Source organism: Colletotrichum gloeosporioides (assembly GCF_011800055.1).
Source record: "Colletotrichum gloeosporioides strain Lc1 chromosome Unknown consensus_8, whole genome shotgun sequence".
Lineage (NCBI taxonomy): Eukaryota > Fungi > Ascomycota > Sordariomycetes > Glomerellales > Glomerellaceae > Colletotrichum > Colletotrichum gloeosporioides.
In genome coordinates, this window is record NW_025544653.1 from 229,224 (window position 1) to 242,827 (window position 13,604).

The 13,604-nt window shown below is 48.7% G+C and overlaps 2 protein-coding genes across 2 annotated transcripts; both read right to left on the bottom strand.

Moving 5' to 3' along the window:
• Positions 1-4,696: 4,696 nt before the first annotated feature.
• Positions 4,697-5,298, bottom strand: GCG54_00010402 (uncharacterized protein; the record flags this gene model as incomplete). Its single annotated transcript, XM_045410327.1, has 3 exons — positions 4,697-4,860; positions 4,917-4,979; positions 5,184-5,298. The coding sequence occupies 3 exons, from the start codon at positions 5,296-5,298 to the stop codon at positions 4,697-4,699; spliced, it is 342 nt and encodes a 113-aa protein (XP_045270225.1).
• Positions 5,299-6,814: 1,516 nt separating this feature from the next.
• Positions 6,815-8,902, bottom strand: GCG54_00010403 (uncharacterized protein; the record flags this gene model as incomplete). Its single annotated transcript, XM_045410328.1, has 2 exons — positions 6,815-8,767; positions 8,831-8,902. The coding sequence occupies 2 exons, from the start codon at positions 8,900-8,902 to the stop codon at positions 6,815-6,817; spliced, it is 2,025 nt and encodes a 674-aa protein (XP_045270226.1).
• Positions 8,903-13,604: the final 4,702 nt, after the last annotated feature.

Consider the following 13,604-nt stretch of genomic DNA (forward strand, 5'->3'; position numbering starts at 1 on the left):
AATTATAAAAGGTATTATTAGAGCAATAAATAATAGAGAGGGTATATTAAATAGTAATAAGCTTATTAAATACTATCTTAAAGTACTTTATTTTAGTCTTACTAAGGTTCTCTAAGATTATATAGTTAAAAGTAGTACTATATTACTTAGAGAGATATACTTAATAGAACTCTTTAGTCTTAAAGTAGGTTTTAACTTTAGTAACTAAGCTAGTAAGGTTAATAAGCGTATTATTACTATAGAGCTTATTATAATAATAGTTAAATATCTTATTTTTAAGTATAATAGAGAAGGCGCTTAAAGTTTAAAACTAGTTAATACCTACTTTAATATAGTAATTTTTAAAAATAAGAAGCTTAGAGTTAAGGATATTATATATATTACCCCTAAAGCGTATATTATTATAATATAACTTTATAAGATCTATAAGTTAATAAGGGGATAGTTAGTTAAGTATAGCTAAGTTAATTAGGTTATAGTTAGTAATATTAACATTAAAGTTACTTAGAGGGATAAAGGTAGTTAACTAGTAGGTTCTAAAAGGAATTAATCTATTTTAAGTAGAGCTAAAAGATAGTACTATACTAGTAGAGGTATAAATAAAGTTAACTAGAAGTACTAAGAGAGGTTTAGGCTTAATACCTTAAATATTATTAAAGAAGTTAGTATTTCTAATAGCTTTCTTAAAAATAGTAATCTTAGAGGCCTTATTATTAATCTCCTCTATAGTCTATTTATAGAAGTCTTAGTAAAGAGTAGTATAAATATTAGAGGTAATAGAGGTACTATTTATAGTAATATAAACTCTATTAGTAATAAAGAAGTCTCTAAAGTCCTTTATAGTAATAAGGTTATAATAAGTAAAAGTAGACTCTAGTACCTCTTTAAAATTAATATATACCTAACCCTAAAAAGTAGAGCTAATAAGGCTATTAAGTTAATAATACTCTATATTAAATAGAAAGTATAAAGTAAGTTACTATTAAATAGTAGTATTTAACTCTAAGTTAATATTACTAAGTTTTCCCTAAATACTATAGTTAACTATACTATAAACTTAAGTAGGGATAGAGATAAAGTAGTTATTAACTAGAGGGCTAAGAGGAAGTAAAGGGGGTAGAGGGGGTAATAATCCTAAGTTAGAGGAGTTAGCTATTATTAAAAGGAATTATTAATAGAGTGAGGTATTAAGTTAAGTAGTAGGTAAGGTTTATTATACTATAGTTATAAAAAGCTTAATTAGAAATTAAAGTAACTAGAGCTTATTTATTTAGTAGATAATTTACTACTCTATTACTTACTTAACTTAATATAGCTTAATAGTAGTTAAAGATAGAGGTATAGGGACTAGGAAGGGCTTTTACTAAAGTAAAAAAAGAGTATTATAGAAGGTAATTAAGGAAAGTAGGTAGGGTTTAATAAGTAATATTATTAATAAAATAGTAAACTCTTAAGGATATAAAAGTAGTATAGTAGTATTATAGAAGGAGTATAGGTTAATAAAGTTAAAAGATAATAAAAAATTCTCTTCTTAGTTAGTAGTTAGTAGTTAGTATTTAGTAGTTAAGTAGTAGGAAAATTCTTATAGTAGAGTATACTATATACTATATATAGGTAGTTATTATTAAATAGGCTTAAAGTAGCTATTTACTATTAATATTAACTTAGTAAAAAAGAAGGTAGTTAAAAGCTATTAAAAGTAGGGTAATCTCTTATTTATTTATATAGTATAAAAACTCTACTTATAAGGGGTAGGAGGTTAAAAGAGGTAATTAGTAAGGTATAAAGTTAACCTTACGATTAATTATAAGTTAATAGGTAGATATTAATATTAAAGGTTAGACGTATAATAGATACTCTTTAAGTAGGAAGTAGGAGTAATTACTAAGAGCGTTCTAAGTAAAATAAACTATCTCTTAGGTTATATTATAACTACTTCTATTAAGTATAAGATTAAAGGCTATAAAGGTTATTATTATAATCCTACTATTATTAATACTATAAGGAGATATTACTTAATCCTATTAGTACTAGTAATATTAGTATTAATATACTCTTCTTAGAAATTAGAGGAGGGTAAGTTTAAGGTAGCTTAAGTAATATAAGCTATCTTTCTTAAAGTTTATAACTACCTTATTAGTATAGGTCGATCAATTAAGCATTTCTAAGTAGAATAGATCTAAATAAATATTAATAAGACTACTTCTTCTAGAACTTTACTAATCTATAGTTAATTAATATATTACATAGTAGTAACTATAAAGTTAACTACTAATTAGTATTAGTCTTATAGGACTAGCTAGCTAGTAAGGGTCACTATAGGTAGTAAATATTATATTATATTAACTATATTAGTGGTGATATATATAAGGTTAACTGCATTAGAGGTAGCAGCTGCAATCGTAGCGTTAATCGCAGAGGGCGGTGCCTTATATAATCACTGATTACATAAGGCGCACCCAGCTCAATTAACGCTGCGATGGGCTGGCGTTGCCGACAATGGCCTTCAATGAACACTCCATAGAAAATGGCAAGCGAAGCAAGTTGAATAGAGCAAAGTTTTCTTCAAGCAGGAATCTCCGCAGCATAATTGCACCACTTGCCGACAACAGACATGCTATCCACAGAGCTCAGGGGAAGTGCAGCTCTGGGAAGCGCCAACATCCCAGAGCACCTGACAAAACTTATATATATTTAGTCAATCGGAAGTGATTCAGTGGGAACCAAGCCCGAATACATCTTCAGCGTGAAACTCCCGTTGTGGAGCTAGGTGGACAGGCAAACTTCACCCGTCAATTATGTGTGCGCGTCACAGCGTGAATGACGAACTTGAGTCACATAAGCTTGGACTTCGTTCTCATAATCCTCGTAGTATTATAAGGCAATACTACGGAAGGCTTGCGGATCAGAGACTCGAGTACGTTAGTGTCGGAATAAAACGTGTTAAAACGGTTCGGTAAACCTCTGATGTTGATCGATGGTTGAGTTGACACCCAAGGTTCACCTGATGTTTCACTAGATGTATTTGCTACGAGTTCTGAGATCCCACGACACATCAGCTCTTTTATCTACTTGAAACAGATCCAAGGTTACATTGTCGGTCTGTAACTACTTACGGCCGCTACATTGACTTTACCTTCATTGCTTGTAGATCGCAGCGCTTCGGAGTGCTGTGTTATCTGCCACCTTCAGTACCCAATGAGAACAAAGTCAGACGTTCCATATGGAGTTGAAGCGTTGAAGGCAAGCCCTGGTGCGGAGAATATGCTGAAAACATCTGAGATGAACATGAATACTTTTCAGAGGACAGGAACACTGGATACTGGATGTTTGAAATCAAACCTTTCGGACCAGAGTGTCTGGATTGACCAGGCGGGAGAGGGTAGTGGGACGAGAATCCCGACTATTCCATGGAACTTCAGAGATGTCCGACACTACATTTGTGCGTTGTCAACCTATCTGATTTTGGAAACAACAAAGCTTTATATAGTTTATACGCCGATTCATTCAGCGGACATGCAGGTGGGCATTTGACGACAAATATGGAAGCTCGCCAGACTTGACCACATCTCTGTTGCCCTGAGAGCGTTCAAAGGAATACACGTCAGGTGCCATGACCGGGCAGTGATAGAGGACAGTATGAACGACCTACACTATGCTTTTCGTCATGAAGCACATGGCAGCGGTATTAGTGTTAATTCGAATGGTCATATCTGCTTCCCAGGCCCCGTGCTCGCTCTCCAGAGGCTGAGGAGCCCCATTCTGCTGGAAAGTCGAAATTTCCCGATCTTCAGAGCCCTTTTCAAGCAGCAGTATCATGGTAAAGCACGTAATGCTTAATGCATCTCGAGAGCGTGGTTCAGTGTTCAAACATTTCTTGGATGGTGGAAAGGCCGCGGGCGATGAAGGAGCGGTCCAGACGGGGAAGCCAATGTGACTATATATAGCAGTGGCAGTATGTCGAAACATCTCTCACGGCACAATGACTTGCTGAAAACATAGCGTTTCCTGGCTGTGTAGGCTCCGATGCTTGCGCGGATGATTATCAATTACACAAGATGATAACAGGTGGTTCAATCTTCTGGTGAAAACCTTACGCCCAGCCAAGTCCCCCATCTCTCTTTATCACCATCGTATTCTGGATATGAAGGTGAGAGAGATGGCAAAAAAATAGATCTTGCGCATGATTTTACATTCTGTAGCACAGCAACCTGGGATTCAACCGATGAATCAGCCTTCGTCTGCTACGCTGCCGTAGACAGCACACTAGCCTCAGAAGACGAGCGGCTGACTACAAAACAGCTTTGGCCTGGAGAATCCCATAGATTGGGACACACGAATGCATCTCTCGCATCCTTCTCAGGAGCTGAATGAAATGCTGTCACGCAACACAGGCCGTCGCATATCACTGAATCATAAAAAACAGGGGAGTCACGGGGCCTTCTGATGCCGGTTTGTATTCATGTATACCCTGTGCCTCATCACTTCCCAACAACGGAGAGGGACAGCGGCATTGCCGTGTAGCCAAGCAAAGGAGAGAGAGTCCTCTTCGTCAATGGAGGTTTATCTGTGAACGCAGACCGTTAGCATGAGTTTGAACCCAGAAAGCATTAATTCATGACGCCAAACGCATCCCCGTCCTAAAGTGCAAGCAGAAATCAACTCACCAACAAGAGACTCCGGCCCGCGCCGAAACTCAAACCTCCTCCGTGGCCGAGTAGTACTCCGACTCACTCGGAGCACTGACACTGTCCTTGTTGTCGTCGCCAGTGTCCGTGTATGAGACCGTATCTGCCGAAGCGCTGACTGGGGCGGCCGCGGCGCTGTGGGCCGTGTACGTCTTCAGCACCATCTGGGTGGCTATGTCCATACATCAGTTATCAATGCCGTGTAAGTCTGGAACAGCGACGACGTACCAGCGACCAGAGCGGCAAGGTGGTCCATGTACTCCTTCTTGGTGCTAGCTATCTTCTGAAGCACTGCCATTTCCTATTGTTAGCCATGCGAAAACCCATTCTAAAGATATGGTGTAGGAGGAAGGTATCAGAGCAACTTTTTAAGATCACATGGGTCGCACCGAGGCAACAACTCATCAGACCTCTTCTATCTCTTGCCTCTCTCATCATGTACCATTCGACCCAGGAAGAAAGCACGGAGGTTCTCGAAAATGAGGCGGTACTCACGCTGCTGGTCGCCGGGAGGAGCGGCAGCCTCCACCAGCCGAAGCGTCTCAATGCGGTTGACGTAGTGGGAGCACCAGTCGAGGGTCTCGTCGATGAATGGGAAGATGTCGGCCATTTTGGAGCTTGGTGCGGTGACTTGGACAGAGCGAGTAGTCTGCCAAAGGAGGTGTCAGAATGTTTGCCATGATGTTTGGGTATATAAGTGACGAAGAAAGCGGGAGGAAAGCCTCCTCCAACGTCGTCAAACTTGGACACTGCGTTCCTACTCACAGACGAGCAGTCTCGCAAGGCCAGCAACCCCCACGAGCCAGGTAATCAACCCGATGCGCCGAGTGAAAAATGAGGCGAGACGTACCTGAACGAGAATAATCCCAAAACGCGCGGGACGGACAACAGTCAAGCTGAGGAAAGCCAAGACGTCGATGTGATTTTGTGAAGTTCCTGCGGTCGAGAAGCCACAGCAACCGTCTCTCCTTCAACAGCAAACTCGTCCCACACCAAGGCAGTGAAAAACGACAACAACCGGCAAAAACCACGACGCGCTCTCTGCACAAAACGGGGCCCTTTCCGCGCGCTGTGGAGTCAGACCAACGGTGGGAGGGAAGAAGCAATCGAGCAAAGCAAGACCAGTTTCCGGGCGTGTGGTGTCTGTGGGGAGGCGCTTGAGCAGACCTGCTTTGGCAAGAAAGAGGTGGGAGGTCAGAGATGGGGCCGAGGGCTTGGGGGTGGGAAGGAAGAGGTCGAGAAGGGACATTGACAAGGGGCGACGGGATGCGATGCAGCTGGTCACGTGGAGGGCAGGTTGTCGAGGACGATGTGATGGAGGAGCAGCTGAGGAAGATGCTTCTGTGGGAACTTGGAGGGTGATGGCAGAGTGTGTGATGCTGGTTGTTTCGTTTCGTTGTTGGCCACTTATTATCATTGAGGCAGAATTCAAAGGGGGCCGTGGAAGGAAACAGTAGCATTTGCTGGAAGGAGCTGGCCAAATGTAAACAAAGCAGTTTTCTTTTTTATCTAGAAGAATTATCACTGAAAAGTTGGCATGGCGATCCAGTACTCACTGGGATCTTTGAATCTCTTGCCCTGAGTTGGTAGTGCTGGAACAGGCAAGTCCCGGAGCCGTGGAGTCGGACTTGGCCCCACTCCGGCGCCGAAACCTCACCCAGACCCTCCAGGCTGGGAGCAACCCACTCAGGTACAACACTACAGTGTAATTTCGACAAAGGAAAGTACCCGGCCTTGGCTATGCCTCCCTAGTAAGCTTCTACGCCACAATAATATGATGTAGTAGGGTTGGACTTTCGATTCGAAACCTGTTGTTGATCATGTAACCTTTGAAACATGGCAGACGCTCTTGCATCTTCAGAGGTTGGATAGTTTATCATCATTTGATTACATCACATGAGCTCTGGGTCAGGTGCAACGGGTATTGTCTAAGCTACTTCGTTTTATTGAATAATATGATGTGACGTGATATGAACATTTGCTCCATATCCCGTATCCACACCTTGTCGTCTGAACATTATTTTCATAGAATTATACATTAAATACAACGCTGAATATCGGTCATGATATGGGCGAGCTGGCCCGAGTGTCCTTTTCCATCCATACATCCATAAATATTACTCGCATCAAAGAAGGGCAGCAAGGACGACACCGGCAGCGGCGGCGACTACACCGGAGCCGAGACGGCCGGCGGCGTTGGTGACCTGGACCGGAGGGGTGGTGGTCTTGCTAGGGCTAGGAGCCGGTGTGGTCTGAGCCGGGGGAGTGGTGACGGCCGGAGGAGGGGCGGGAGGGTTGCTAGCAGGAGGAGCGGGGTTGCTAGCAGGGGGGGCAGGGCTGCTGGCCGGGGGAGCAGGTGTGCCAGCGGGAGGAGGGGGAGTTCCGGCGGGAGGAGGGGGAGTTCCAGCGGGAGGAGGAGTACCAGCAGGAGGAGGAGGCGGGGGAGTTCCAGCGGGAGGAGGAGTGCCGGCAGGGGGAGGGGGAGGAGTACCGGCAGGAGGAGTACCCGCGGGAGGGGGCGCAGGAGAGCTGGCAGGTGGAGCAGGAGGAGTAGGAGGAGCAGGAGGAGCAGGAGGCTGGCTGCTCGGAACGGGCTTGACGGTGCTGAAGGTGTGAGGAGGAACGCTCTCGGTGACCGGGCAGATGGTGGTTGACACAGGGATCGTCTCGGTGGTGATGTGAGTCTCGCCAGGGCAGTTGGGAGTTCCAGGAGGGCACTTGGTGATGGTGTGGACCTGGGTAGTGTAGACGGTGGATGTGGTCCACGTTGTCGGGGGAGGGGGAGGGGGAGCAGGCGTGGAAGTCTCAGTCACGGGGCAGATGGTGGTCGAGACGGGGACGGTGACCGTCGTGATAGTGCCAGGGCAGTGGGGAACGTGAGGCGGGCACTTGGTGATGGTCTCGACGTGGGTGGTGTAGATGGTCGAGGTGGTCAACTTGTCGGTGGTCTTGGTGTGGTGGGGCTTGCTCGTGGTGTTGGCCCATGGGGTGGTCGTGGGAGGAGCGTAGGTAGGGACGGTGTGAGAGTGGTGGCTCTTGGTGCTGTGTCCCTTGGTGCTGCTGACCTCGGTGGAGGACTCGCAGTCGGTAGAAGTAGAGGGCGTGTAGACGGGCTTCGAGCTGCTTACAGCAGTCGATGTAGTATCGCAGTCCTCAGTGGAGGTGGTGGTTGGGGTATGGACGGGCTTCGTGCTGGTGATGAAGGTTGTGGTGGTGCAACTCTCAGTGGATGTGGTTGTGGTGGTGCAGTCCTCAGTGGAGACGGTCGTGGAGTTGTAAGACTTGCTGGTGCTCCAGGTCTTGGTAGTCCAGCTGCTGTGGCCCTTGGTGCTGCTCACCGCCGTGGAGGTGGTGCAGTCCTCAGATGAGGTTGTTGTGGGGGTGTGGACCGGCTTGGTGCTGCTCACGAAGGTGGAAGTGGTATCACAATCCTCGGAAGAAGTCGTGGGAGTGTGGACTGGCTTCGTGGTGCTGACCTCGGTGGAGGTAGTGCAGTCCTCAGTCGAAGTGGTGGTAGGAGTGTGAACAGGCTTGGTGCTGCTGACGGCGGTCGTCGAGGTTGTGCAGTCCTCGCTGGAAGTGGTCGGGGTGTGGACAGGCTTCGAGCTGCTCACCTCGGAAGAAGTCGTGGGAGTGTGAACGGGCTTGCTGCTGCTAACACCGGTAGAAGAACTGGTATCACAGTCCGAGGTGGAGGACGAGCTGTGGACGTAGGTGCTGCTGACCGGCGTCGTGGAGGTGGTGCAGTCCTCGGAGGACGTGCTGGTGGAGTGCTCCTTGGTGCTACTCGGAGTAGGAGTAGGCGTGGGAGTAACATAGACGCTGCTTGAGGTGGTGATGATGGGGGTGCTGGAGGTCGCGGGAGCGGAAGAGGTAGTGGCCGGGACGGTGTTGGTGATGCTGTAGGTAATGCAAGAGCACGCCGAGGAGACAGCCTTGATGTCACCGCCACAGTTGTTGAAGTCAGTTGGGATGGCTGACGGAGCAGTGGTGGTGCCGTGGAGGAAGTCGACGCAGAAGGTCTTGGCCTCCTCCTCAAAGCGTTGGTCGATCAGGTTGCGGTAGCAGCCATCGTGCTCCTGGGCTGTGTTAGTGAGTGTCACGGGATATGGAGACCCTCACGTGACGGGGGAGAGACATACGCAGAAGGGGTACTCCCAAGCGTTGACGGACGCCAGGGCCATGGCGCCCAGTCCCATGTAGAGGCCGCGCATCTTGAGTTGGTTTCGGGTGTTGTTGAAAGCGAATGACGGTGACTTTGAAAGTCTACCAGTGGAAAGCGAAAGTAGTATTGCCAGAAGGCTTGAAGCGACCGTGGGTGAGGAGGAAAGGGGGCAAGAACCAGAGTGCCGGAGCAGCGATGCGGCCTTTATGAGAAGCCATGACTCCGGGGTGAGGTGGATGGGATGGGCCAAGTCGGGGTTGCGGCGGGCGGAAGCGATCCCATGCTTGATGCACCCATGGCCCATTCATCCGCTCCATCCACGGTGACGGGGAGGCTAAGAATACGAGCTTGGTGCTGGAGCCGCAGTCGCCTCGTGGTTGATGTCCCGTTGCCCATGGACCCAGCCAGCTGTGTAGCCTAACCCAGCCATCCATTGATGTACATGCATGCAGAATTAGGGTAGGGCACCTTGGGTTGCAGGCTGGGCCGCTGCATCATGGCATTGGTGGTGGAGGTAGGCGATGGTGGGTGTGGTGATGTTGCTTAGCTTCGGACCACTCACACCACAACGGCGGCACCTCATCGGCCAGTCGACGGGCAGCAGTCGGCCCTTGGGGTACATGGCGAGCCGGCGATGGCGCCCTCCGTCAGCTCGTACCGAGGGCTAGCGTGATGGGCTGTCATGGCCGCCATGGAGACGGGACAGACGGCGGAAGACGGGTTCGGATGGGCTGGTTGCTGTCAATGATCTCACCGGTGGAGACAGACGTGAAGGGGGAGAGAGGCCGTACCTTGGACTGTAACGACGGGTTGACGCTAGAAGTGCGGAGGATCTTCAAGTGAGGAGTTGGGGTCCTCTTTTCACGAGTCTATTGAAGGTGGCCCTGGTGGTTGTTCTCGTGTTGCTGCGATGATTGGACTGATGTTTCGACGTTTCTTGACGGATGGTGGCGCTGGGGTGTTGCTGGGTCCGTAGAAGTCCCACCGATGCGGGCCCGTAAGGATGAGTCTAAGTTTCTTTCAATGTGTCCGGCCGTTTCTTTCTTTCGTCGGGTTTCTTCCCTCTGGATGAATGAATGGGTTTGCACTTTGAGAAAAAATCGGAAAGAGCCTAGAAGACCAGATACCTCCCTCCCCCTGCCTTTGGGCGTCCCTTAGCGTGGTTTAGCCAGGGGTTGCCCGGTCGTCGAATGACAGTGACGGTTCAACAGAGCCAATCAGCGGCAGCCGGAACCAGATTTAGGCAGGTGGATGTGGGCGGGCAGTTGCTGCCTCGCTGGGCAACTGCAACTGCAACTAACTGCCCTGCACCTTCTTCTACTGTGGAGAGTTGGAACATTCGGCTAAGGCGGAAGGGACGAACGAGGTGACAGGGTGACGGTCCTTCCTGACAGCCATCGCGATCCTCTATCTCCGCAGTTGAGGAAGGAAGTTCCTGCTTCTCCTTCTACTGCCAGCTGGCTGTCTCTTGCCGTGTATGAAAGGGTACGTACATGCAAGCGCAGATACCTACCTGAGTACGTATCGTCAAATTCTCTCTCCCTCCAATGAGAGGCGCAGGAATTACCGCTGGTGATGTGGATGAGAGGCAGGCGCTCCTTCGAAGGTTCCTGCCCAGCCTTCGTACGTCTTCTGTCGAGCTTCCATTTCTCGCCCGACTTTTCTCTGCTGACGACTTTCCTGCAATCTGACTTTGCACGACCACCAATACTGACAAAACTCCAACGTCCCGTCTCCAACGAACGCCTGCTTCGAAGCCAAGTCATCCTTCCCGTTTTGCAGAAACGGTGCTGACGAACGGGCAACGACCACCGCCAGCAACAACGGCTCGCCCAGTCAGCGAGTGTTTGCAGTCAGTCCATCCTTCAGCGTCCCATCAAGACATCAGGTGGCAGACGGTCTTCACCTCCGCCGCTAACACCAACATGGACACGACAAAGGCACACTCGCTCGCCTAAGAAAAGAAACAAAGCTTGAGGCTTTTTGGCACCCCTGTCAACCCATCTTCCCGTCGCCTGCTTTTCCTGTTCTAATCCAACCTGCAGCTCGCCGCCGCTTAGCTTCTCTTCCCCTCATGATGCATGATGCTGTCGCTGCCCGCCTCATCGCAGCAAGCCAGCCAGCTTGCGCGAGAAAAAAATCCCTTCGTACAGGGAAATGATGACCTACACCAATGTGGTAATGCCTGCGGATTTCCGCACACCCTCTCGATCCCTCGCCAACCACCGGAACACTTCACCACACAGTCGGCTCTCGCTGATTTCCTACACCCGGATTCTGTCGGACTCACATCGTCGGCCACTTTTGCGGCTCGTCTGCCACGCTGACTCATGAGGCCAACGCACAACGCGACATGGCCGCATCGTCACATCGTCGCTTGATCTAAATCTCACGATGGATACGAGCACCGCTACGCCCCCCGCCGGGGGCCGCGGCCGCGGGGTTTCCGCCCCATCGCAGGGCCTCACGTCGCATTGGCGCTGACCTTATTATTGTGGGCGCGGAAACAAGCTTCTTGACCTTAGACACACTGTCCCACGCAGATCAACCGAGACAATCGTCACCGACTCTGACTACAGAATTCTGCACAGGACTGGGTGGTTTCGACCTTTTACGTCAGATCGTTGTCCGATCTTACCCATGCCACGGGTATCCATCCAGTATGGAGAGAAACGGCTCGCGCCTGGTGTTTTCAGCAATAGCATTGTGATCTGAGCGCATCTAGCATCGAGGACTTTCATCAAATGCTTTACGAGCTCCGGTGCAGCGTTCAATCAAAAGATGCACGTGAGAAACCCTCATTTTATCCGTCAACACAACCCTTGCTAGCTATCGCCTGCAGAGTCTGACCTGATTACCCGAGTGGTCAGCTTCAGTGGCAGCTGGGCAAACAAGCCACTCCCACGCGCCGCCACCCCTCGCAACGTTGCTTCTCGCGCCCGACTACAGTGATGCGACGGGGGCTTCATCAGTCCAAGACAACAACCCTCGCTGTCAACCACCGTCTCATCGCAAGAAGCTTCTGCCAGAAGCTGGCTTCCCGCAAGCTTCTACTACGACATCAAGCACATTCAAACTCTGATATTCTTAGTCCCACATCCAGTTCATCCCGCCGTCTCTTCTGGAGCTCTTGGCTTCCGTCCTCTACACCACCAACCCGGGCCCGCCGGCAAATACGAGGCACAGCTGGGAAGCGACTCCTTCACGACAGCCATTGGTCGACAAAACCGGCCACCACGGCTAACTCGCGCCGAGGATCTTCTTCCTCGGGATTGACTTTTCAATTGGCGACCAGAACAGCGCCGTCCAAGTCAGACCACGCGCTTGGGATTAGCACATGACGTCAAAACCACTTATCCGCTTCCCCGTCCCCGCTTCACTGCGGTCTTTTCGCTAGGTCGGCTTGGGTTCCGGGGCCTGTTGTCCCTGAGCCAAGCCGGCCAAGGACCACCGAACCTTTCCAGGGTGGTTCCAAGGCACGCTGTTGAGGGGAGACAAACAAACAGACGGTGCGTTTCTTAGCACGATCCGACTGTTTGGGCTCCGCATGGCTAGCTACGTCCTTTCTTTGTTCGCCTTCATCGGCGATTTTCTTATCTGATTCGTGTTGAGCTAGTCAAATTTTCTTCGTTGTCTGGGCGTTGTGCAATACGATACTCCAAGCCCGGGCCTCGTCGTTTCGGATGAAATTGTCCCATCGCCCACTATTTGCAATGTTGAAGCTATCATGATTTATACTTTAGCTACTAAAACATACCGAGAGCATTAACAAGCCGACAAATGAATCTGCCGAAGAAGTTGTAGCGGTTGGTACCGGTGCCCAGTCACGCAGCATCACACTACCGGATGCCGGTGTCTTCGAAAGATCTTTCCGCCACCTTCACAAGCCTTCATTCGTCTCCCTTGGCTTCTCCTTCCTGATCATTTTGAATACCCCAGAACTGCCGGGTGACAATACATCATTAGCTGAAGGCCCATGAATGTTCAGAATATGTTGTTGGTCTTGTTAACAACCAGCTCATGTTCTAAAAGCTTTCAAACCAAGACCATAGACATAACCACGCACATTGTCTACACCAACTCTGTACTCGAAAACATACGCCACCTCGATTGTAATGAGAGGAAAGCCCTCGCGCGCGATCTGAATTGCTTTGCTTTCCCCCATCAACAAGGTCCTTGATCTTTTGAGTGATTCTACTATACATAGCATGCTCTGCCTGTTCTGGAACTTCGGACAGCGAATTCAGGTCTTCCTTTTCACAACGGTTCTTTCTTTTGAACCAAATAATCAACGTCTTGACAGGGCGAGGAAACCAATGATTCCCAGAAGCCGTGGCTGAGATACAGCTGTGAGTCGACATGTGACGGTGTCCGTCGGGGTCATCACCTCAAGTGTATTCAGCTTATTAGACTCGCAGCCCTGGACTGATTTTAAATCACCTTCAAAAGCGCCCGACATAAATCATGTTAATCTGTTCTTTCGGTTGAGGCCGGTTTGAATTTCTATAGAGCGACGTCACTACCAGAAGAGGACAGATTTGATGAGGTCGATGGCATTCAGTGCTTAAAGGAGTTTATACGCTTTTCAGTCGGCTTCAACAATTCCCGAATGCTTTTACAGGGACTACGTTGCGACCGGAGGATATTTGGTACGATGTAGTGGTTCAGAAACTTGAACCTGATGGCTGCTATGTCAGGTGCATAAGTATTTAAACAGCTGGGCTGGCTTCGTTTGCTATCAGACAACGAAT